Source organism: Mytilus galloprovincialis, chromosome 6, assembly GCF_965363235.1.
Source record: "Mytilus galloprovincialis chromosome 6, xbMytGall1.hap1.1, whole genome shotgun sequence".
In the NCBI taxonomy this organism is placed as follows: Eukaryota; Metazoa; Mollusca; class Bivalvia; order Mytilida; family Mytilidae; genus Mytilus; species Mytilus galloprovincialis.
Window position 1 is genome coordinate 97,359,971 of NC_134843.1, and position 21,560 is coordinate 97,381,530.

The window sequence follows — 21,560 nt, forward strand, 5'->3', positions numbered from 1 at the left end:
GAAACTTAAAGTGGTATATCTAAATACCGTGTAATGATAAAAAAAATGATGGTATTTGGACATATCTGAATAGATTGGTGTTGTAGTCGTTTCGCTCCCCTTGACATTGATCAGCCCTCTCAGAAGAAAAAACAAGAAAATAGAAGATGGCTAATCAGGAAAATCAAAGCTCAATATTTCTTGATGTATGAATTTATCATAAATTTATAACGCCTTTAATAATTTCATGCCTAATAATACTAATGGAAGAAAGAAATGCTAGGACCTAAATTCCCCATGTCATTTATTATTGTTTACTTTTATTAGTTTTAAGGTTCATGTGGACGCTATGGCTAAAATGGACGTATTTTCACCTCAAAATTTTCTATCAGTACAGGCAAACCTGTGCATCTGGAAAAGTTTTAAGGCATAGCATGCCATAGATAAATAGAATTCAAATGCATTGTATGATTTAGAAAATTCATAACTCAACTGGATTTTGCCATACACTTTTTTTCTTCTCTGCAGAAGATGATGAAATTAACAAACAGTTGAGTTTACCTTGATATGGTCCACTCAGGTACACATTTTAAATAACCAATTATTGGCAGGTATCTATTGTCCATCAAATGTCCATGTCAATTAAAAATGCTCACTTTAATTTTTACCTGTGGGGAAGTTCTCAAACCTGTTTCCCAACTTAGTTTATTTTGGCACCTTCTGGAGAAATGAAAAAAAGTGCACGGCAAAATCCTGGTAAGTTTTTACTTTTCTAAAACATAAAACATATTTAAAATTCATTTATCTAGGGCATGCTATGCCTGAAATTTTTTACAGATGCGCAGGTTTGTCTTTACTCAGAGTAAATTTTGAGGTGAAAATACAGCCATTTTAACCATAGGGTCCACATGAACCTTAATGGGAACAGGACTGGGAAATGAATTTTAATCTGGAAAAATTTATTTTATAACAGCTTTTATAAAAATTGACCCCGCCTGCTTTTTATTTTTCATTGTAATTGCATACTCATGTTTTACAGGGTGCAGGTTGTTTCTTAACATGGTCAATTAGTACCTAATCGATTCATAACTAACTAGGTCAGATGTTTTGTAACCCTCTAACTATATATTATAATATGAGTTGAAGATTACAGAAAAACATTCATTAAAAATGTTAAGATTAAAAATAATAAAAAGACTTGTTGATGTATATTTAAGGAATGACTAATATTTTTTCTGTCTGTGAATAAATAACATTAAAAATGTGGCGCACACCGAATAACCTGCTTAGCATGTTATTTTAAAGTGTGCACCACATTTTTAATATGTTATTTCTAATAGACAGAAAAAATATTACAGTCATTTCTTATAATTTAATTCTAAATTCCATTTTAAACCGGGGTAAACCATGAAAAAACATTGATGACATCAGGGTCACATGACAAAATTCTCTCTATTAGCTGAAAAACATAACAACGGCAGGCAATCAGAAGAAGTGTTACATCCAAAATTAAATTATAATATTTTATATAAATTTATTTATTAAATAATTGATTGCACATAATTTTACACTTACAAGTACAGTTTTGCACACATACAGATAGAACAGAAGAATTTAAATACATCATGTAGATGTCTTTATCAACGTGTTTAGTCTTCTGCCTGATGCATTTATGTCTCCAATACTTGACACCACTCATCTATGTTGCTTAGTTCTTTTTTTCTATCATCAGTTGTTTCTTTCATGTTTCTTGTGTTTAGTCTGATGATGTTATAGTTACACCAGGTATAAAACGTCTCAGTTAAAAATCAAAATGGATATGAATCAACCATGTTACAAAACTACTAGCATTAGTTTTAGAATCAGTAAAAACCATGATCTTGACTGGGGAATACATATAAGGCAAATAAAACCTTAGATTTTCTTTATAGAAACTTTAAACATTGCATACATGTAAGTTAGGTTAAAAACCTCACATACACCTCACTTGTCCAACCAGTAGCCAAATACTCTTCCCTGTCTGGGATCCTTTCAAAAAGCATAACTCAGATTGAGCAGATTTTGAGCAGATTTAGCATAAAGCTGCCAGATTTATAATGTTTATTATAATGATTATAAAGACAGAACACCAGGAGCAGTTACCAACATGATAAATTCTGTACAATGGGAAGGTTTATACAAATGTATAATAAACCAAAAAAAAACAACTAAATTAGCTATGATATCTAAATTAATTGGGGGTTAATAGAAGTTTTAAAGGACAATTTAACTCAATCTAATTAAAATTAGTTCTCCACGCTTGCTCCTCATTGTTTATATGTCAATATATATATCAGTTAGGGTAATTATACCTATACAAGTGTATTTTATTTACTGGTACATGTAAGGCAGATTTTACAGTATTGTGTTCTGTCTCCTACTTTCATGTTGCTAATGTGACGGAGACAAAAATGAGTAACGTTAGCGACATTTGGACATGTCACATGAGCAACAACATCTTTAAAAGTTAAAATGTATGCACACAGTGATGTTTAATATATGCCTGGAGTAATAAAATTGTACAGTCTGGTTTCGAATTTCTAAATATACAGAATGTCATTTGCAGGTGTACTTTATATCAAATGAATACACAAGAAACCAATTCGTAATAGTAACATTAGCAACATCTACTATCATGACATTATGTTTTGTTGTGAACGTCTTTTTGATGGACGGAATACATTTAAGGTCCTCTTGTAACGATATTACATACAACTTACCTTCTTTGCTTCCCCATCATGTGAAGGAACTGACTCCGAATCTATTTCTGCAAAGGGCGATATCGTAACTCCTATACAGGAGAGTTACAGATATAAATATATGTTGCTCACGTGACACTGATTTGGACGGAAACCTCGAACAGTAACGTTCGCAAAAAATAAAACAGCCAATGATATTGATTCCTCAAGTCCTTTGACCCCCTTACGTCATCCAAATTTAATATGATTGCTATTTTCAATTATTTATAAAACCCGGGATAAAAATAACTACAATGGGCTGTCTGAGAACTAACAAGAAAATTGCGATCGTGACATACCACAATGGACGGAAAAGACGTGACGTTAGCAACAATATTATTAAATTACCTTTTTTAGCCTTTACCAATAAAAATCTGCCTTAAAGTTATGATTAAAACACAAAAGAAGACTTTTTATTAAAATATAAGTCCATGTTATTAGGCTCCACTTATAAATAATACTTCAAAATTCCACTCCAAATAAGCTGGATGTCAGTAAAGTAGGTCATGATGTCTATTCCATGTCCAATATTTTGAAATTGAAAACCCTCTAATTCTAACATAAAACACAAACACAGAGTAATTTTTATTTTTATTTACTCAGAAAGACACATTTTATTCAATAACATAATGCATTACTCCATTACACAGTCTGTTTCACAGTTTCAGCAATTGCTTTTTTGATGGATACAAAAAACAATAATTCCTTCTTATTGTAAAATCTGCCGTAAGTTATTCTTTTATGCTCTAGGAGCATTATGTTATTTTGGTCTGTGAGTCCATTTGTCTGTCCTCTCTTCCTTTCGTCTTTCTGTCCTGCTTCAGGTTAAAGTTTTTGGTCAAGGTAGATTAGGATGAAGTTGAAGTCCAATCAACTTGAAGCTTAGCAACATGTTTCCTATGATATGATCTTTCTAATTTTAATGCCAAATTAGAGATTTTTTGTGCTAATTTCGTGGTGCACTGAACATAGAAAATGATAGTAAGTGTGGAGAATAAGGTTTTTGGTCAAGGTAGTGCTAGTTTTGATAAAGTTGGAGTTCAATTGACTTGAAACTTAGTACACATTTTCCGAATGATAGGATCTTTCTAATTTAAAGTCATATGACTGGTGAGAAATAATATTATCTAATTCTTCAACCAATGCATGTATATCATAAATTGATTCTTTTGTGCAGGATTTTATCATTTTTTACACATTCATATCGTATAATCATAATTTTTTTTCTTGTCTCTGTCTGTTAAAATGAGAAAATACACCAGGTAATTTATTGTCGAGTATGAAGCCGTAGTTTACCTATTGTCACCTTATAGTAAACAATCAACAAAGAATAGATATAGGAAGATGTGGTATGAGTGCCAATGAGAAAACTTTCCATCCAAATAACAATTTATAAAAGTAAGCCATTATAGGTTTATGTACGGCCTTCAACACAGAGCCTTGGCTCACACTGAACAATAAGCATAACAAAGAAGCATAGATATTGAGCACGTGTATAACATATGCAATTAGATAATAGTTTATTTCACTGACAGATCCATGCCTATTGCGATCACCAGATTTTTACGAGAAAGGTTACGCTGAGTTCACTTTGCATATGGAAAACATATCGGCGAATTGTTTGCTGTTTTAAGGGTCCATTGAATAGACAGTAGAAAATGGTAGTGTTTTGGTATAGTAGACTAAAAGGCAGGTTTGAGTAAAGTCTATTTCGAAAGTTACAAACTAAGGACAGATGCACTATATTACAAATATAATAAACATTTTTTTCCTCTTTTTTATCAGGTGTTTCGAAGGGCAGACAAAAAAGGTAAGTAAAGGTTACAACCTCATACTTGAAAATATGAAATTAAAGTGGTCATTTTTTTTTTGGTAATTAATTGCACAAAATTTTCATACCTTCACCTTAGTATTATTAAAATTGTTACAAAGATATTCGTTACTAGAGAATTAAACCATTTTAAAAGTTAAACTTCTGTAATCTCAAGTTTATTTCAACTGGACTTTCTGTTATTAAAGAAATAACCGAAACAATGACATTTTCAAAACGTAGTATCATTTCTAATTTGGTCCATATTCAATTTTACAAAATAAAGAGTTTGAAAGATCAGTACAGAACTTAACATTATTTTTTATCTATTTTATATTGCCAATTATAGGACATTGTCTTCTATCGTGTAAAGCGATTTGTCATTTATTAATCTGATTGGTTGTTCTAGATAATGGACAGATATCATGGGAGGAGTTTGTCTCCTTCTACACTGATGGTGTCATGTAAAGTGATTTGTCATTCATTAATCTGATTGGTTGTTATAGATAATGGACAAATATCATGGGAGGAGTTTGTCTCCTTCTTTGCTGATGGTGTCATGTAAAGTGATTTGCCATTCATTAATCTGATAGGTTGTTATAGATAATGGACAGATATCATGGGAGGAGTTTGTCTCCTTCTTTGCTGATGGTGTCATGTAAAGTGATTTGTCATTCATTAATCTGATTGGTTGTTCTAGATAATGGACAGATATCATGGGAGGAGTTTGTCTCCTTCTTTGCTGATGGTGTCATGGGGAAAGAGGAATTGGAAACTTTGTTCAAGCAGATTGACACACATAATACCAAGTAAGTTATGTAAACATATTTGACTCTTAAATGTGATTGTAAAGTTAGCAGTAAGGGACGGCCAGCTGTAGTAAGAATTAGGTTGATCTTAAGCCAAAATATGAAAGCTCAAAACAAAGTTTTATTATCAAATTACAATATTTGCTTACATGGACATTTTAAAACAGAAAACAGCAATTGAAATACTATTAATGTTCTCAGCATATTTATATGCTCATTGTGTACGTGAACTCTAACAAATATAAACATTCATAGACATAAAATGAGCCCATAGCTGGGCAAGAAGTTAATGATGCAGAGTATAAGGAAAATTAATATGTTTCTTTCAGAACTAACTTTAAAGATATTTTATTTTCAGTTACATAGATCCTGGTGAGCTATGTCAGTTTTTCTCCCAACATTTGGGAGAATTTAAACAAATCTATGACGTAGTGGAGGATCTTCATACCAAGATTAATACTGCTTTACATACCACAGCTAAGGTAATGGATCAAATCATAGAGTATTAGACTTCAATATTATAAATTTCTGTCTATATTTACAATATTTAGTAGTAATAGCAAAGCATTTATATGGGTTTTTAAACCACATTATATGCATGGATAGGGTGACGTTTTTTTTTCTTCATGAGCATTAAAAATCCAGCAGAGTGTGTCAGCCTAGTGCAAAGCATAGACAGACTTCACAAAATCAGAATATGTTAGACCTACTGTCATTGCTATTCGTTGGATCTTGAAAGTTCCAGTATTTTAAATTTTGCCAAAAAACATACCTTATGAATAACCATAGATATTCATTATGATGGTCTATCTTTATGTCCTATTTTTCAAGTCGAAATCTATTTATCATACTTGAATAATACTTGCAAATACAGAATTACGTAAAAAGGTTATCATGGCTTTTGATTTTCAAGCTCTCATTCAATTTTGCTGTTTAAAAAATCTATGCAAAAGTTTTCAACAATAAGCATAATCAAGCTGTCTAGGCTTGACACTGAATGATATATATTTTTATTATTCTTGTCAACAGACATATCCAGCAGAGACCAGGATGTATAAGTTCATCAAACGTTTTCTGATGAAGGAAGTGACCAATCAGGTGTCAGCATTACAGTTACCTCTAGAATCTGCATCAGAAGGAATGGATGAACTAGCTAAGGAGGAAAGGTATGTGATAATGCTTAGCACCAAGGTTTAGAAATGTATAGGTCTACATTTTTAAAAACTTCATGGTCTGTTTTGAAGTCAGTTAGACTTATGCCATCAAGTATAATTGATAAAATTACATATTTTGGTATCAGATTTCTTTCTTTCTGAGGAAAGCATATCTTTTGCATATATTGTTATGATCAAATTAGTGTCAGTACTATTGCACAGAAAATAAGACTGTATTTATAAATTATCATTGATCATCTCAATGAAATTAAATTTCTCACTTCAGCCGGTACAGCGAAAGCGAGAAAAGCAATCAAGTTGAGATGCATGACCAATGATAATCTGTTTATCCCTATTTTACCTATGACGACATTGTCAATTTCATTGTCAATTTCATTGTCAATTTCATTATCAATGCCACATGCCTCCTTAGTTTCTAGTGATTATTTTCCATCTCAAGCGAGTAGCATGATATGAAAAATTATCACAAAAAAAAAAATCAAAGGAAAAATGCACAAAATAGCAATAATGGCTTTTATTTTCTTTATTCTGAAATTTTATTCCAATTCAATGTCTGATGCACTGACAGTGCAAGACCATCGAGGTTAGTCAAGGCCATTAAACTACCCCTAGTAAGGCAGAGCAATTGAATCTACTTATGATGGTTTCCAATTATTAATTTACACTAAAAATAAATGAAATCATTATGAATATATCTGTTACTAAACATATATGAAGATTTATTGAAACAATGCTTAGAAAACTCTTTAAATCTAAAACACATTTGTTTAATTGTAGTGGTGATACTAAACCAGTTGAAGCGTCTGACGTCCTGAAGAAGTCAGATGTAACACCAGGACGTGTGGGAAGACGTGCTAAACGTCAAGCCAGTAACCAGTCACAAAACAGTATTTTTGATGGTAAATGAAAGTCTAATATCAACAATTTTCTCTCCAAGTATTTATTTTTAACTAGGGATGTCAAAATATCTGAAATTTAATACTCGGATACTCGGTCATGATACTCGAGTACTCCCAAGTACTGGGATAAATCTTAAACGTCTATTGAAAAGTTTAGATTTTAGGTGGAATGCAGTGTTTTTGTTATTACCTTTTATAAACATATTAAGACAAATTAATTACAAACGTAGCTTGCTATTCAATTAAACAATGAATTACCGACCGCCTTTTCTACAAATAACCTATCATAATAGCAATTATTGTTTGTTTACGTGTTCATGAACCCAGAGACATATAATACAATAATGTGAATGAACAAAATTCTAATAAAATTAAAAATATTTGCATACAAAGTCTGACAAAGAAGACTACATTATTATCACCTGTTCCTGAGGAGTCAGTATTTTTTATATTACGACTTGTCCATTAATTTGTCAACAACAGTATTAGACTTCAAATTTTTTGTGCTTTTTTCGTGTCGCTGAAGTCTTACTTTTTCTGTGTGTGTTTTTTTTGCACTATCGTTTGTCTTATTTTCCTTTTTTTAGCCATGACATTGTCAGTTTATTTTTGTATAAGGTTTGAAAGTTGATTTCGTACTTTCGCCTATCTTTAGTTAAGTTTCAAACACAGAGTAATTAAATTAATTTAGATATACATTTCATACCAATCACGTTTATATAGAAGTCTTGATTAACGAACAAAGGTAAGTTTTACACTCGTGATGAGTTAATTATTAATCCATGAAAGTGTTGATCCGTGTATAACCACCGTTCATATGTCTCTAATCGGTTGCGTAGGGTTCATCGAAGTTATTAAGAAATATGATCTGGTCAACAACGTCAGACGAAAGACTGTTTGACTTTCTATTTTTTGTTTCAAGTAGTGCATTTGAAAACATTCACTCGGAAGAAAAGGATGTTGATGGTACTACTATAACAAATAGTAACTAACGAAGGGGATATTTCATCTGAACTAAAGTGAGTGGAAATGTGAAGAGAAATATCTCAAGATGTATGACAGCAAACGAGTATCCGAGTACTAAAACAGTACTCGAGTACTCGTTGCCATCCCTATTATTAACTGAAATGCTGGTCGTTACTAACTATATACAGCATTGATTATCAGGATTATACCTGGCACTATTGTGGCCTTTATGTTTGGTGTTGAGAGGAAAAAGGGGGGATGAATTATTAAAAATCACAAAGTTTACCAATTGCTGACAAACTGTGGGAAATTAAAGATATAGATTATCTTAGAGATATATTGTTGATGCTATCAAACATGCTTTATGCATTATTGAATTATTTTTTTTATAACAAAAATTTGACAAAAATATTCTGAAAAACTGTGTAAGCACAGTGTATGAATCTGTTATAAAAATAGGTTCAACTACTAGTGTACCTTCATGAACAAAAGAAGAAATTCCAACTCAGTAAAAAATTTAATTTGGTATGTTATCCATGATGTCTTTAATAAAATATTGAATTCACTGACAATTTTATCTGATTTTGCTTATCATAGGCATTCATCACACGGGATAACTGACATGGTTATACAAATGACCCATGTTGGCATCACACTGTCTATGCCATAATGCTTACAACATTAAGCACTAAATTTGAATTATTCTAGTTATTCTATTTCTGGAATGAAAATGTCTTATACATCGTGTCTTTGACTATTTGTATGGTTTATTTCAAAACTTCAAATTCCAATAAAAAAATATTTAATTAATAATAGAAATAATGATCGATTTGTGGATATAAAAGTATATAATTTACATTTATAATATCCTATTATTTTCCTTATTGTTCTTTATTTATAAGTTTCTCTGTTTTCATTTTAGGAACAATGTCTACAACCTTGACTGCCCAGGTGGACAGACTTTCAACTTTACTGGACAGACTAGAACATGGTGTAAGTAGTCTCAGAATTGTACAAAAACAAGCAAAATATTATTTTTTTATTGAATATTTACTGATGTTATGAAGTTTTTACTTGTGAGCATCAAAAACAATTTTTATTTTAGTTTTACAGTGTTTTAACAGTAATTTTGAATATCTGTAAAATTAGTGTTGTCAACGGTTAACCGATTAACTGTTCAAACGACCGAATACCGAATATCAAAAACGCTAACCGGTTAACTGGACTTTTTTTCAATTTTGATAGATTTGATATAAATTTGTATTGAAATCATTAAATAGTTATGTTTTCTTTAAAAGTTGTCGTCGTGACAATTAATTTGACAGATCAATTTTCCAGTATATTGATTGCTATTGTTAATCCAAAAATATGAAATTAATTAGAACTTGTCTCTCCGCTCGGGGCAAGATCTTAAGGAAACATTATTAATATACATGTTTTTTTAACAGTAACTTTAAATCAGTAATGCGATTAAATTTTATGATTTACTTCATTATTTCATTTTTGTTCTTATAAATTGTGTAGACCTATATCTGAATGTATTCTCCTTGGTGCAAGACTTTGTCATACTTTAATGAAATGCTAACTCAAAAATTGTGCAATACAAACCAATGTGAATGTAATCAATGTATACATTGTTTTCTGAGACAACAAGAGAAAATGAAAGAATCATCGGCTTCGCACATATCAAATTCTGCGAGATCAAGGATTTTTTTTATTTTTCAATCTGAAGTTAGTACGAACGCCATAGTTGATATGGTGTATTTTATTATTAAAAGTCAAACTTCGCCAGGAATCTTCACAGACAAGCCTTATAATACCAAAGGAAAAACTTCAATTAGTCGTAGTTGAAAAACATAAATGTATGACTTGGATGGAAGGTTTTTACATTGACACTCATACCACATATTCTTATATCTATGTGTAGTGTACTATAGATAAAGCCTTCAAATATCAACTTAACTACCGGTTAACCGGTTAATCAGTCGAACGATTATCGGAGTAACCAGTTAGGCAGAAGTGAAAGATTTGACAACACTAGTAGATATATATTAGTTCACTACTTCCTTCAATCAAATACATTGAAATTGTGTTTAACCTGACACTGTTTTCTTCTAGTTAACAGTAGATATTTATATGATATAATGTTAATTTAAATTATGGAACTTTTGATTTATAGATTTGGAATTTTGAATGCAGTATTTCAAAAATATTATTTAAATAAACAATTTATTTACATTTTTTTCAGGTAAACACTGATGGCTTTGTGGATGAAGATCTAGAAGCTTTTGCGTCAGATAAGGTAAGAAATACATAATGAAAACAGCTGATTATATTTACAATGGCTTTTCATATAGCTAGACTGCTTGGGTTTATTTTCAAATACACTGAATGAAAATTTAAGTTTTTATCTTTTACTTATTTCATATTTTCTTAGTTTGGCTTGGTTAATAGATTTACCTAAGGGAGAATTTGTATGTATTATGATTAAACAGCAACCCAAAGACACAAAAAATAAAAGTCCTCTGAGAGAATTCTAAAAAAATATAAAAGAAACAAGCAGTGGCGGATCCTGGGGGAGGGTTCCCGGGGGTTGGAGCCCCCCCTTTTTTTTTGGATGATCAATGCATTTGAAAAGGGACTTATAGTTGGAAACCCACCCCCCCTTTTGTCCTGGGTTGGGAACCCCCCCTCCCTTTATCCTGGGTTGGGAAACCCCCCCTTTTGTCCTGGGTTGGGAACCCCTCCTTTTTAAAATGGCTGGATCAGCCCAAGGCTTCCAAAAAATATTTGAGCCAGCCGGACATTTCATATCTGATCCCGATTTTAATCCCTTAAGACTTAGTCACAAAAGGCAATTATGGTAATCAGATGGCCATTCCAATGATTGACATAACATTAAAAAAAACGATTTTAAACTTTACTTTGATATGATATGAATTTGATGTACGGATGTAACTGTTAATTGGCAGTTCATCATTCAAAGTGTGCACATCAGCGTGCTCATATCTGCCTTAGACTTTTTATTTGTGCAAAATGACATTGTCAAAAACTTTACTTTCGTTTCACATTGTTCTAACTGGAGAGGTCAACCGGATGTTGACTTGACAATGGTAAAACATGGACCATAAACGGATACGTAAAATCCGTGTACGTTTACAAAGCACGACTGAGTGAAGAAGGTCTTTCCACGTTATTTCTTCATCAAAATACTTGAAACGAACGTTAGATACATGTTTCAATGATAATTTTAGCATTTTTGAAGAAATGTAGGATGCATAATTAAATTTCCCACCTGTGCACATGCGCACGTGTTCTAGTTCATACGACGTAGTTCTGACGATTTTTCATTTAAAACCTTTTTAAATTTTTCATCAAATCATGTTGATAAACTAATTTCTAATAATTTTAATCTTTTGGACTAAATCAATTAGAAACAAACCGCTGAAAAGTAAGAAAAAAATTGTGAATAAACCGATCAATTTATACGATGTCCGGTACTGAACATAGATCACCTGTCACCTGAACAGGTAGATTTCAGCTGTCCAACTACTAATTAGCCTTGATTAAAATTAGAAAGTATTGAAGTAGGTGTTGTTTTGATAGTAATTAATCATCATGTCACATTTATGACCGGAAATGTGATGATGTTAAAGGCATAAGGTTGGGTAAAAAAGAACGTGAATTATGTAAAAATGACCGAAAAAGCCTTGAAAACTAAAAAGTATATGACCGTTTCATGCTTTGACCAGCCGGTCTTTTACCGGACATTATACAAATGACCGGAATATATGACCGTTTTGGAAGCCCTGGATCAGCCCCTGAACAAGTATTGCAAACTAGATAGTTTGACAGGTTTAAAAAAGAAATACATTTCTGATATTGTATTATTATCAAGGAATGTGTACAAGCTTTTGATATTTCTTCAAGACCTATAAAAAGATAGAGAAAAAATATAAGAGGAGAGAAAAAAAATGACATTTGCCATAATTCAAGGGGAGATAATATATATTTTTGATTACTGTATTACATTTGCCATAATTCAAGAGGAGATAATTGATATTTTTAGCTCACCTGGCTCGAAGGGCCAAGTAAGCTTTTCTCATCACTTGGCGTCCGTCGTCCGTCGTCGGAGTCGTCGTTAACTTTTACAAAAATCTTCTCCTCTGAAACTACTGGGCCAAATTAAACCAAACTTGGCCACAATCATCATTGGGGTATCTAGTTTAAAAAATGTGTGGCGTGACCAGGCCAACCAACCAAGATGGCTGCCATGGCTAAAAATAGAACATAGGGGTAAAATGCAGTTTTCGGCTTATAACTCAAAAACCAAAGCATTTAGAGCAAATCTGACATGGATAAAATTGTTTATCAGGTCAAGATCTATCTGCCCTGAAATTTTTAGATGAATCGGACAACCCGTTGTTGGGTTGCTGCCCCTGAATTGGTGATTTTAGGGAATTTTTGCTGTTTTTGGTTATTATCTTGAATATTATTATAGATAGAGATAAACTGTAAACAGCAATAATGTTCAGCATAGTAAGATTTACAAATAAGTCAACATTTAGGAGTTATTGCCCTTTATAGTCAATTTTTAACCATTTTTCGTAAATCTTAGTAATCTTTTACAATAATCTTCTCCTCTGAAACTACTGGGCCAAGTTCATTATAGATAGAGATAATTGTAAGCAGCAAGAATGTTCAGTAAAGTAAGATGTACAAACACATCACCATCACCAAAACAAAATTTTGTCATGAATCCATCTGCGTCCTTTGTTTAATATTCACATAGACCAAGGTGAGCGACACAGGCTCTTTAGAGCCTCTAGTTTATTTCAGTATTATACTTGCCATAATTCAAGAGGAGATAATATATATTTTTGATAACAGTATTACTTACATTTGTAATATTTCAAGGGGAGATAATTGATATCTGTTGATTACAGTATTATATTTGCCATAATTAAAGGGGAGATAATTGATATTTTTGAATACAGTATTACTTACATTTGCCATAATTCAAGGGGAGATAATTGATATTTGTTGATTACAGTATTACATTTGCCATAATTCAAGGGGAGATAATTGATATTTTTGATTACAGTATTACATTTGCCATAATTCAAGAGGAGATAATTGATATTTTTGATTACGGTATTACTTACATTCGCCATAATTCAAGAGGAGATAATTGATATTTGTTGATTACAGTATTACATTTGCCATAATTCAAGGGGAGATAATTGATATTTTTGAATACGGTATTACATTTGCCATAATTCAAGAGGAGATAATTGATATTTTTGATTACAGTATTACTTACATTTGCCATAATTCAAGAGGAGATAATTGATATTTTTGATTACAGTATTACTTACATTTGCCATAATTCAAGAGGAGATAATATATATTTTTGAATACAGTATTACTTACATTTGCAATATTTCAAGGGGAGATAATTGATATTTGTTGATTACAGTATTACATTTGCCATAATTCAAGGGGAGATAATTGATATTTTTGATTTCAGTATTACATTTGCCATAATTCAAGAGGAGATAATTGATATTTTTGATTACAGTATTACTTACATTTGCCATAATTCAAGAGGAGATAATTGATATTTGTTGATTACAGTATTTCATTTGCCATAATTCAAGAGGAGATAATTGATATTTTTTATTACAGTATTACTTACATTTGGGTGCAATCAACAGTTTTTTTCTATGACGTCATATTTTGAGGGAGCATGTATAAGTGACCCTTAGTGGTGGACTGATTAATAAAGATACCTGTATATCACTGGAATCAGAATGTTCTCTAGTTTATAATGGAATAAAAAAAAAGTGTACTTTTAATAGTATAAAAAAGTTTTATCCAGAGAAACTGGGAAAAACATTGCCTAATTTAAGCTTAAAAAACCTGAAATCAGGTCATGTGCACACCCCTGAAGACATGATACCTGCACATTTTTCATTATCAAAGTTGTATGAATTTCTTAGATTTTTACCTGGTCTTTCAAAAAATTCATGCTTCAGGGTACGTTCGCCTGCTCCGAAAAGAGCTACAGTGGCTGCAAATAAGTTATGAATTTTCACTGCCAAAAAAACAGACTGTTTACAGTGTTGTCTCCCCTCAAAACATGAATATTTAATCTAATTTTTTAAATTATTTTAATCATCTAACCTGTTTTAATTGAAGTTAATTAACATATCTTTACAACCAAATACAAAAAACATGATACTTTTTCACCAATTGTGTTGATAAAAAGGGACTTCCCTCCATGTCTATTTTTAGTTGGGGAATAACCCCTAGTTTTTTATACGAAACTGTTTATAGCACCCTTTGCCATAATTCAATGGGAGATAATTGTTTTTTTTTTATTACAGTATTACATTTGCCATAATTCAAGAAGAGATGATTGATATTTTTGATTACAGTATTACATTTGCCATATTTCAAGGGAAGATAATTGATATTTGTTGATTACAGTATTACATTTGCCATAATTCAAGAGGAGATAATTGATATTTTTGATTACAGTATTACTTACATTTGCCATAATTCAAGAGGAGATAATTGATATTTTTGATTACAGTATTACTTACATTTGCCATAATTCAAAGGAGATTATTGATATTTTTGAATACAGTATTACTTACATTTGCCATAATTCAAGGGGAGATAATTGATATATATGATTACAGTACTACTTGGTGGAATTTGAGACAAATATTAAAGGAGATAGTAAAGAGGTGTTCAGAAAGGCTATGAGAACTTACATAGAGGGAGCTAATAATGCAGAGGGATGTCTCAGGTAAAAATCTGGTTTATAAAATTCATAATTTCTGTAAATAACTGAATATCTCTTTAGTCCTGGAATTTTGTATTTTTTTGTAACTTTTATTTTTATAATTTTACCTACACTTGCCTCAATTTAATGTCTAACCAATCATGTTTTAAGTCTCTTTATCAGCCACAAAATTCAATTTTCAATATTTTGATATTGAATTAAGATTTGTTTTAAAAATCAAATTTGTGTACTGTTTTAACAACTTGTAATTTTGTTGAAAAGCTAAACGTCAATTTTATTTTAATTGCTATTAATAAATGATAGTCATTTAAGATAAATTTTCCTTTGTAGCACATGTGTTAGATATTATAAGGACATTGGATCATTTGCTTTGTATGAAATATGGGACTCAGAGGAAAATTTCAAGAAGTAAGAATTTAAATTATGGTTATATTATGAAAGCTTAAAGAATAAGACTAAATGGGACAATATGTACCAATACCTTATTAATGCAGGGATATTTCAACCACATAGCTTTGCTAAAAAAAATTAAAAAATCTGGGGCTAAAACATGAGTATCGGTCCAAACTACAATTGATAGATTTTGTGTGAAACTATGTATCATTGTATCTAAAATATAAATTATTTAAAAAGAGGGATAAGAGGAATTGTGAAAACCTCCAACAAAGGACAACACCAACCACCAACACACTGACTCACAAAAAACTAAAACAACAGACTTAAAATCTTACTGGAACAACTCTTAATCATATTTTGAGTCACTGTCAAACATTATGAATTATTAATATACTGCATTTTCGACACTTTATACAATGTTTTAATGCAACAGGATTAATATCATGTTTAATTAAAATACCATATTTCATTTTTTAAATATTATGCAATTTCTAAAGTAATGCTTTGATCTGATATTGCTCAATAATACTTGGCATTGTTCTAAACCCTACAATTCAGGAATATATATGTATATTGTTTAACAAGATAACTTCCTGAAAGGAGACTACTGTTGTGAATTAAAGCAAACAGAGTATGAATGATAATGAATAAAATAGTTAGCCAGTTATTTGTTTAAATTTATTGTTTAATCATAGCACACAATACATTTGCAAAAAGACTAATTGACTGAGATTGAAGTGGTCAGCATGTAGTGGTTGTTTTTACTCTGTGACAGCATAATTTACTAAATTTAATGTGATAAATAATTTTGTTTATAGATACAATAGTGATGGGACCAAGTTTTCTGTTCAGATGAAAGAGTATATTGATGGTCCGGTCAACAACAAGGGTCTGGATTTCCCAGGTCAGATTTTATATTATTGTACTTCATGTAAAAGGCGGGATTCAGATTGGTTAGTGGGTGGGAGACAATTTATCCCATGGCAAATACCTACTCTTTTATACTTTACAGATACACTTGATCAATCTGCCCTGTATTTTCAATTAAGATTTCAATAATATGAATTAGAGTTGGTACATTGTGTTAAACAAATTACCATAAATAGTGTACATTTCAGTTGTGAGGAATTTGTATTTGTTAGGTTTTTTAAAACATTTTAGCCAACAATTTTTGCATTAGTATGCATAAATATTTTGTGGTGATATTAGTAAAAAATATATTATGTATGATGCCTAAGAAGACAATCTCACCTTTCAAGAAAACATTATATGATGTGATAGTGTATTTTAGCCAAATAGATATCTGTATTACAACATGTGCAAAAATCTTAATTTCCTCACAGAAATATAAACTTGATTCCGTGTGAGCCAAGGCTCTGTGTTGAAGACTGTACTTTGACCTATAATGGTTTACTTTACAACTAAATTTTGACCTAGGTCGAGAGTTGTCTCATTGGCACTCATAATACATCTTCTTTTATCTATTAAGAAAATGTACTTTTGTTTTAGATATATATTATATTATTGTTATTTGTTTTACAGCTTCTTGGTGGAAGAAGAATGCATAATGGACAGATATACTCAGCTGTAGAAGATTAAGAAGCTCATAATATAATAGATATGCATGTTTATAATAATACTAATAGTATATAGCCTATTTCTTACCTGTTGTTATTTATAGACATAATATGACCATTGTTAATTAGATCTTATTTATTGTTTTATACCTATGTTTTACACCTTTGATATATGTTATTGAACAAATTATCTCGAGTTTTTTTAACACATCTTATAATTTGACCAAGTTTTAATGATTCAATAAGAGTTGCATCGAGTGAACCAACACCTTCTCAGGTACAAGCTGGTAGAGAGTTATCAGGATGGAGACCCAGAGGTATGCTGCTGTTGTCTTAAAACCTCAGGAAAATGATGATACACAAAGACAACAACATCATAGATTACTGCACAAAAATTCTTTATTATGGTCTACATGTTTCCCCACTTACAGTGGAGTCTTCAGGACAATTTAAACATAGAAAACAAATAACTAAAGTTCATAAAATGGGGTGCATATGGGGTTACAAAGGTTAACAAGACGTTACGTCACAATAATAGATTTGACAACATTAAAATGTAAGTGAAAGTAAAAGTATTTAATCAGTTAAAATATCATGATAAACTTGTGAAAAGATCAATCAGTGGTGAATGTTGATAGGAAGTGAAGTGATATTTTGAGTATTTGTGACTTATTGTTCAAGAATGAAGATATACTGAAAGAAAATTAAAACAACAGGATTCTATAAAAAAACCAACCAGAAATAAATTTGTCATTGTCTTAAAATATCTGATGTCAGAGTATAGTCATGACAAATATTTAAGTTTTACTTGTTTTATTTATTTGTTGCGTGTTGTTGTCCATTGACTAATTTTAAATGAAAATTTTTATAACACATTTCTTTTTTTTGCAAGTTAAATTATTTGTTATGTTTAAAGGTGTTAACTTGTCCTATAACAGTTTAGTCCCCAGTCTTTATTGCACCTGAAAAACACTAAAAAAAGTTTTACTGAACTGTGATCTAAAAGACTACTGCATTTGTAATATTTCTGACAAATAACTTTTTTAGACTGTCTGTTGTTATGAAGCATTTATTGTCCAATAATGTAACACCAGTATTATATATAGTTAATAGTAAAGAAAATAAGTTGTATATGACATATTTTAAAATATGTATTTAATGTATTCATAATATTCACCAACAACTTAATGCACCTTATGATAGGTTTAATATTCATATTGATTTAATTTGATAATCAGAGGACACTTTTATAATACATTTGTATACATGTATGTTTTTTTTGTGCAATAAAGTTAGAAATTATACAAGGTCTGTGCATGTTGCCATTGTTTTCTTAATAAAAAAAAAGATAAATTATCCTATAAAGAGACCTTATTGATACAAAAGTTAACAAAATTAGGATTTTTCATCAACAAACTGCACAATTGATTCCTGAACATTGCTCTCACTTGTTCATTTTGCAATAATCAATTTGGCACAGATTTTTCTGTCAAATGATTATGACAACCAGTTGGATTTAAAGGACTTATGTGGTGAACCTATTTCTTTCCAGGCGGAAGTGCACAAAAATTCTGGCTTTTGGGTTTGGACTTTCAATTTTCTATTGATCATTTAAAAATTGCACTTTAATGTTTCATGTTTATTGATTTCCAGTTTTTATCTAATTTTGAGCATCACTGCTAATGGAGATTCAAATGTATCTCTATAATTTGTGATTTGTAATGAAATTTCCATATGTAAGAAAGATAGACGTTGCCATAGCCTTAAATATAAAAAAAAACCCAACATTTCACAATAATCTACACTGAAAACAAGAGATTTAGGAACATGAACAACACTACCAACAAGCAATTCGCATAAGTGTTCCTGAAAGGTTAACATTGCTGCTGCACTTATGGCACCTGTAATTTACTAAGCTTCAATGAGTAACAGTTGAGGATAAGCCTCCATTCTATAGTGGATTGGTTATTTTTCACCAATAAGATATAGTCAATTTTCAGAGGCATATTTAGGGGAGCTCAATATATGGTTGATGCAAAGACTATTTTCAGGTCTAAATCCTAAAGTTGACATATTTGAGCCCCCTTTTTCAAATCAGGTATCTGTGACTGAATTCAAAATCATTAGACCTTTCAACTTCAAATTCTGAAACAGAGGAATGTGATTGAAGTGAAATACATCTCCTTATACATGTAAAAGTACCATAACATGATCAAAACATTTAATTTTATTTCTAATGTAACTATGTTATTTAAATTCAAGACTTAAAAAATACCTGGTATGATTTGATTCATATCCCAGTTGAATTGGCAAAACAAGTTACCATATCAGAGGTCAAGGTTACAAGTTACTTGATATAGACTGAAATTTGTTCAGTAAAGTTTTTTCCCAAACATTACAACAAAAACAGTATATGGGATTTCAATTGGACTTTGACATATGGTAACATATAATGAGAGGAAGTTCATTATTGGTGTTACTGTAAATCACTCTTGGATACAACAAAGTTAAAAAAGGCAGATATTTGTATAGGAAAGTGGTTTCAATTACTCCATTTGTGATTGCAACCTTTGTATGTTATATGGTCACAAAAACGAGAGGACAATTTCATGTGTAGATCACTATGCTAAGGGCAAGGACATATTTACAAAAATTGACTGGTTTAAACAAATAAAAATGGAAAAAAACGCGTTATGAATTTGATGCATCTTAAGTGGTTTTCTCCATTTACCATCATTAAGAACGCTCAAAGCCGAATATTTCAAAGCCAAGAATATATAAGAATATAAACGGTTGAAGAGCTAATAAAGAACATAAAAACAATTGCTAAATCCGTTTAAAGATCAATTTTACCTGAGGGAGTTGAAACCTTTCTTTCTAATTGCAAAGATTATATAAATTATGTCGGTACCAAAGAACTGATTATTAAGACTGATATCTTATAAAGTACTTCATACAGAATTTCAACCATATTTGAAAATGTGGATATAATAGGAAGAAGATCGATTTTGAGATCACTTTGTTTCCTTCCAAAAGTAAATTTAGACTTTATACAAAAAGAGTGACCCCAAAATCGATAGTGACCTTCATATAAAAGTAAATTCGAGACATTCCACACAACCATTTTTGTTGAGGTGAACCAGGAATTTAAATTTTCAATGAAGAACAAAAAGTTCCCAAATCTTTTCTGAAGGCCTTTTGATGAAATTTTAACAATACTCAATTATCGGAACAAGATATATTGATTAATGGCTGTGTACAAAATAAGTGCTATTAAAGATTATATTTTGATATGACTCTTTTGTTAACATGGAATGGGTTGAACAGTCCCACTGGCATAGGCGTATCAGTGGAAAGCCAAATACATAGAAAGGCACATAAATGGACATATTAAACCTTAATAGGAAGGTTCGTAGACAATTGCAATCTAAAGGTTTCCAACAATTAATAAAAAATATAGACCGAACATCTAGCTTCTCGTCTGCATTACTGGCCATTGGTTTTATGTTGGTAGTCTTAGATATAAAGCTTTACCACATGTATCATATAAACTGAACATGATCCAAGAAAATGGTGTTTAGGTCTAACTAAGTTTAACCAAACCGATAATACATGTACAATCATTCTATGCACAATACATAGTTGAACTATTAATTATAGTTTTTTCAGAATCTTTTTAAGGAAAACTAAACATTTACCAACGAACCATGACATTGAGGTCAAGGTCAGATGAACAATGCCAGACAGACGTACATCTTACAATTAATCTATGCATTAAATATACATGACACATTGCGTAAAGTTTATTTTTTATCATGGTATCTATGATGAGTTTATTTACAACCACTGGCATGATGCTACTGATGATGGAGTTTTTATTCCCCGAGGGTATCACCAGCCCATAAGTCAGCATGTGTTGACATGAATTATCATTGATATGGTCATAATTATACAATAACTGTTTACAAAACTTTGAAGTTTTGAAATACTTAGGCTTTTCTACCTCAGGAGTAAATTACCTAATCTGTATTTGGTAAAACTTTTAGGAATTTTTGGTCCTCAATGCTCTTCAACTTCGTACTTTATTTGACATTTAACATTTTTTTGATTCAAGCGTCAGTGATGAGTCTTTTGTAGACGAAATGCGCGTTTGGCGCGAATATGAAATTTTAATCCTGGTATATTTGATGAGTTTATTCACTCTCCTTATGTCGAGCTTTCTGCGACAGAAGTCGCAGGCTCAACAAAAACCCAAGAATATTCCCGTTGATCTATTGCCTTATTAGCTTTTCCTTAATGTGCACCGTTCAACTCATATTTTCTTGCGCTCCCCTCTCCCCTCATCTAGACAGTTGTGT

At 31.1% G+C, this 21,560-nt stretch overlaps 1 protein-coding gene across 1 annotated transcript; it reads left to right on the forward strand.

The window, feature by feature from the left end:
* Positions 1–44: 44 nt before the first annotated feature.
* Positions 45–18,509, forward strand: LOC143080880 (N-terminal EF-hand calcium-binding protein 1-like). The gene is made up of 12 exons (XM_076257021.1): positions 45–185; positions 4,542–4,566; positions 5,267–5,375; positions 5,734–5,857; positions 6,405–6,541; positions 7,328–7,449; positions 9,338–9,408; positions 10,664–10,717; positions 15,123–15,232; positions 15,560–15,637; positions 16,444–16,529; positions 17,168–18,509. Exons 1-12 carry the CDS (start codon positions 147–149, stop codon positions 17,191–17,193), a joined length of 981 nt encoding a protein of 326 aa, XP_076113136.1. The 5' UTR covers positions 45–146; the 3' UTR covers positions 17,194–18,509.
* Positions 18,510–21,560: the final 3,051 nt, after the last annotated feature.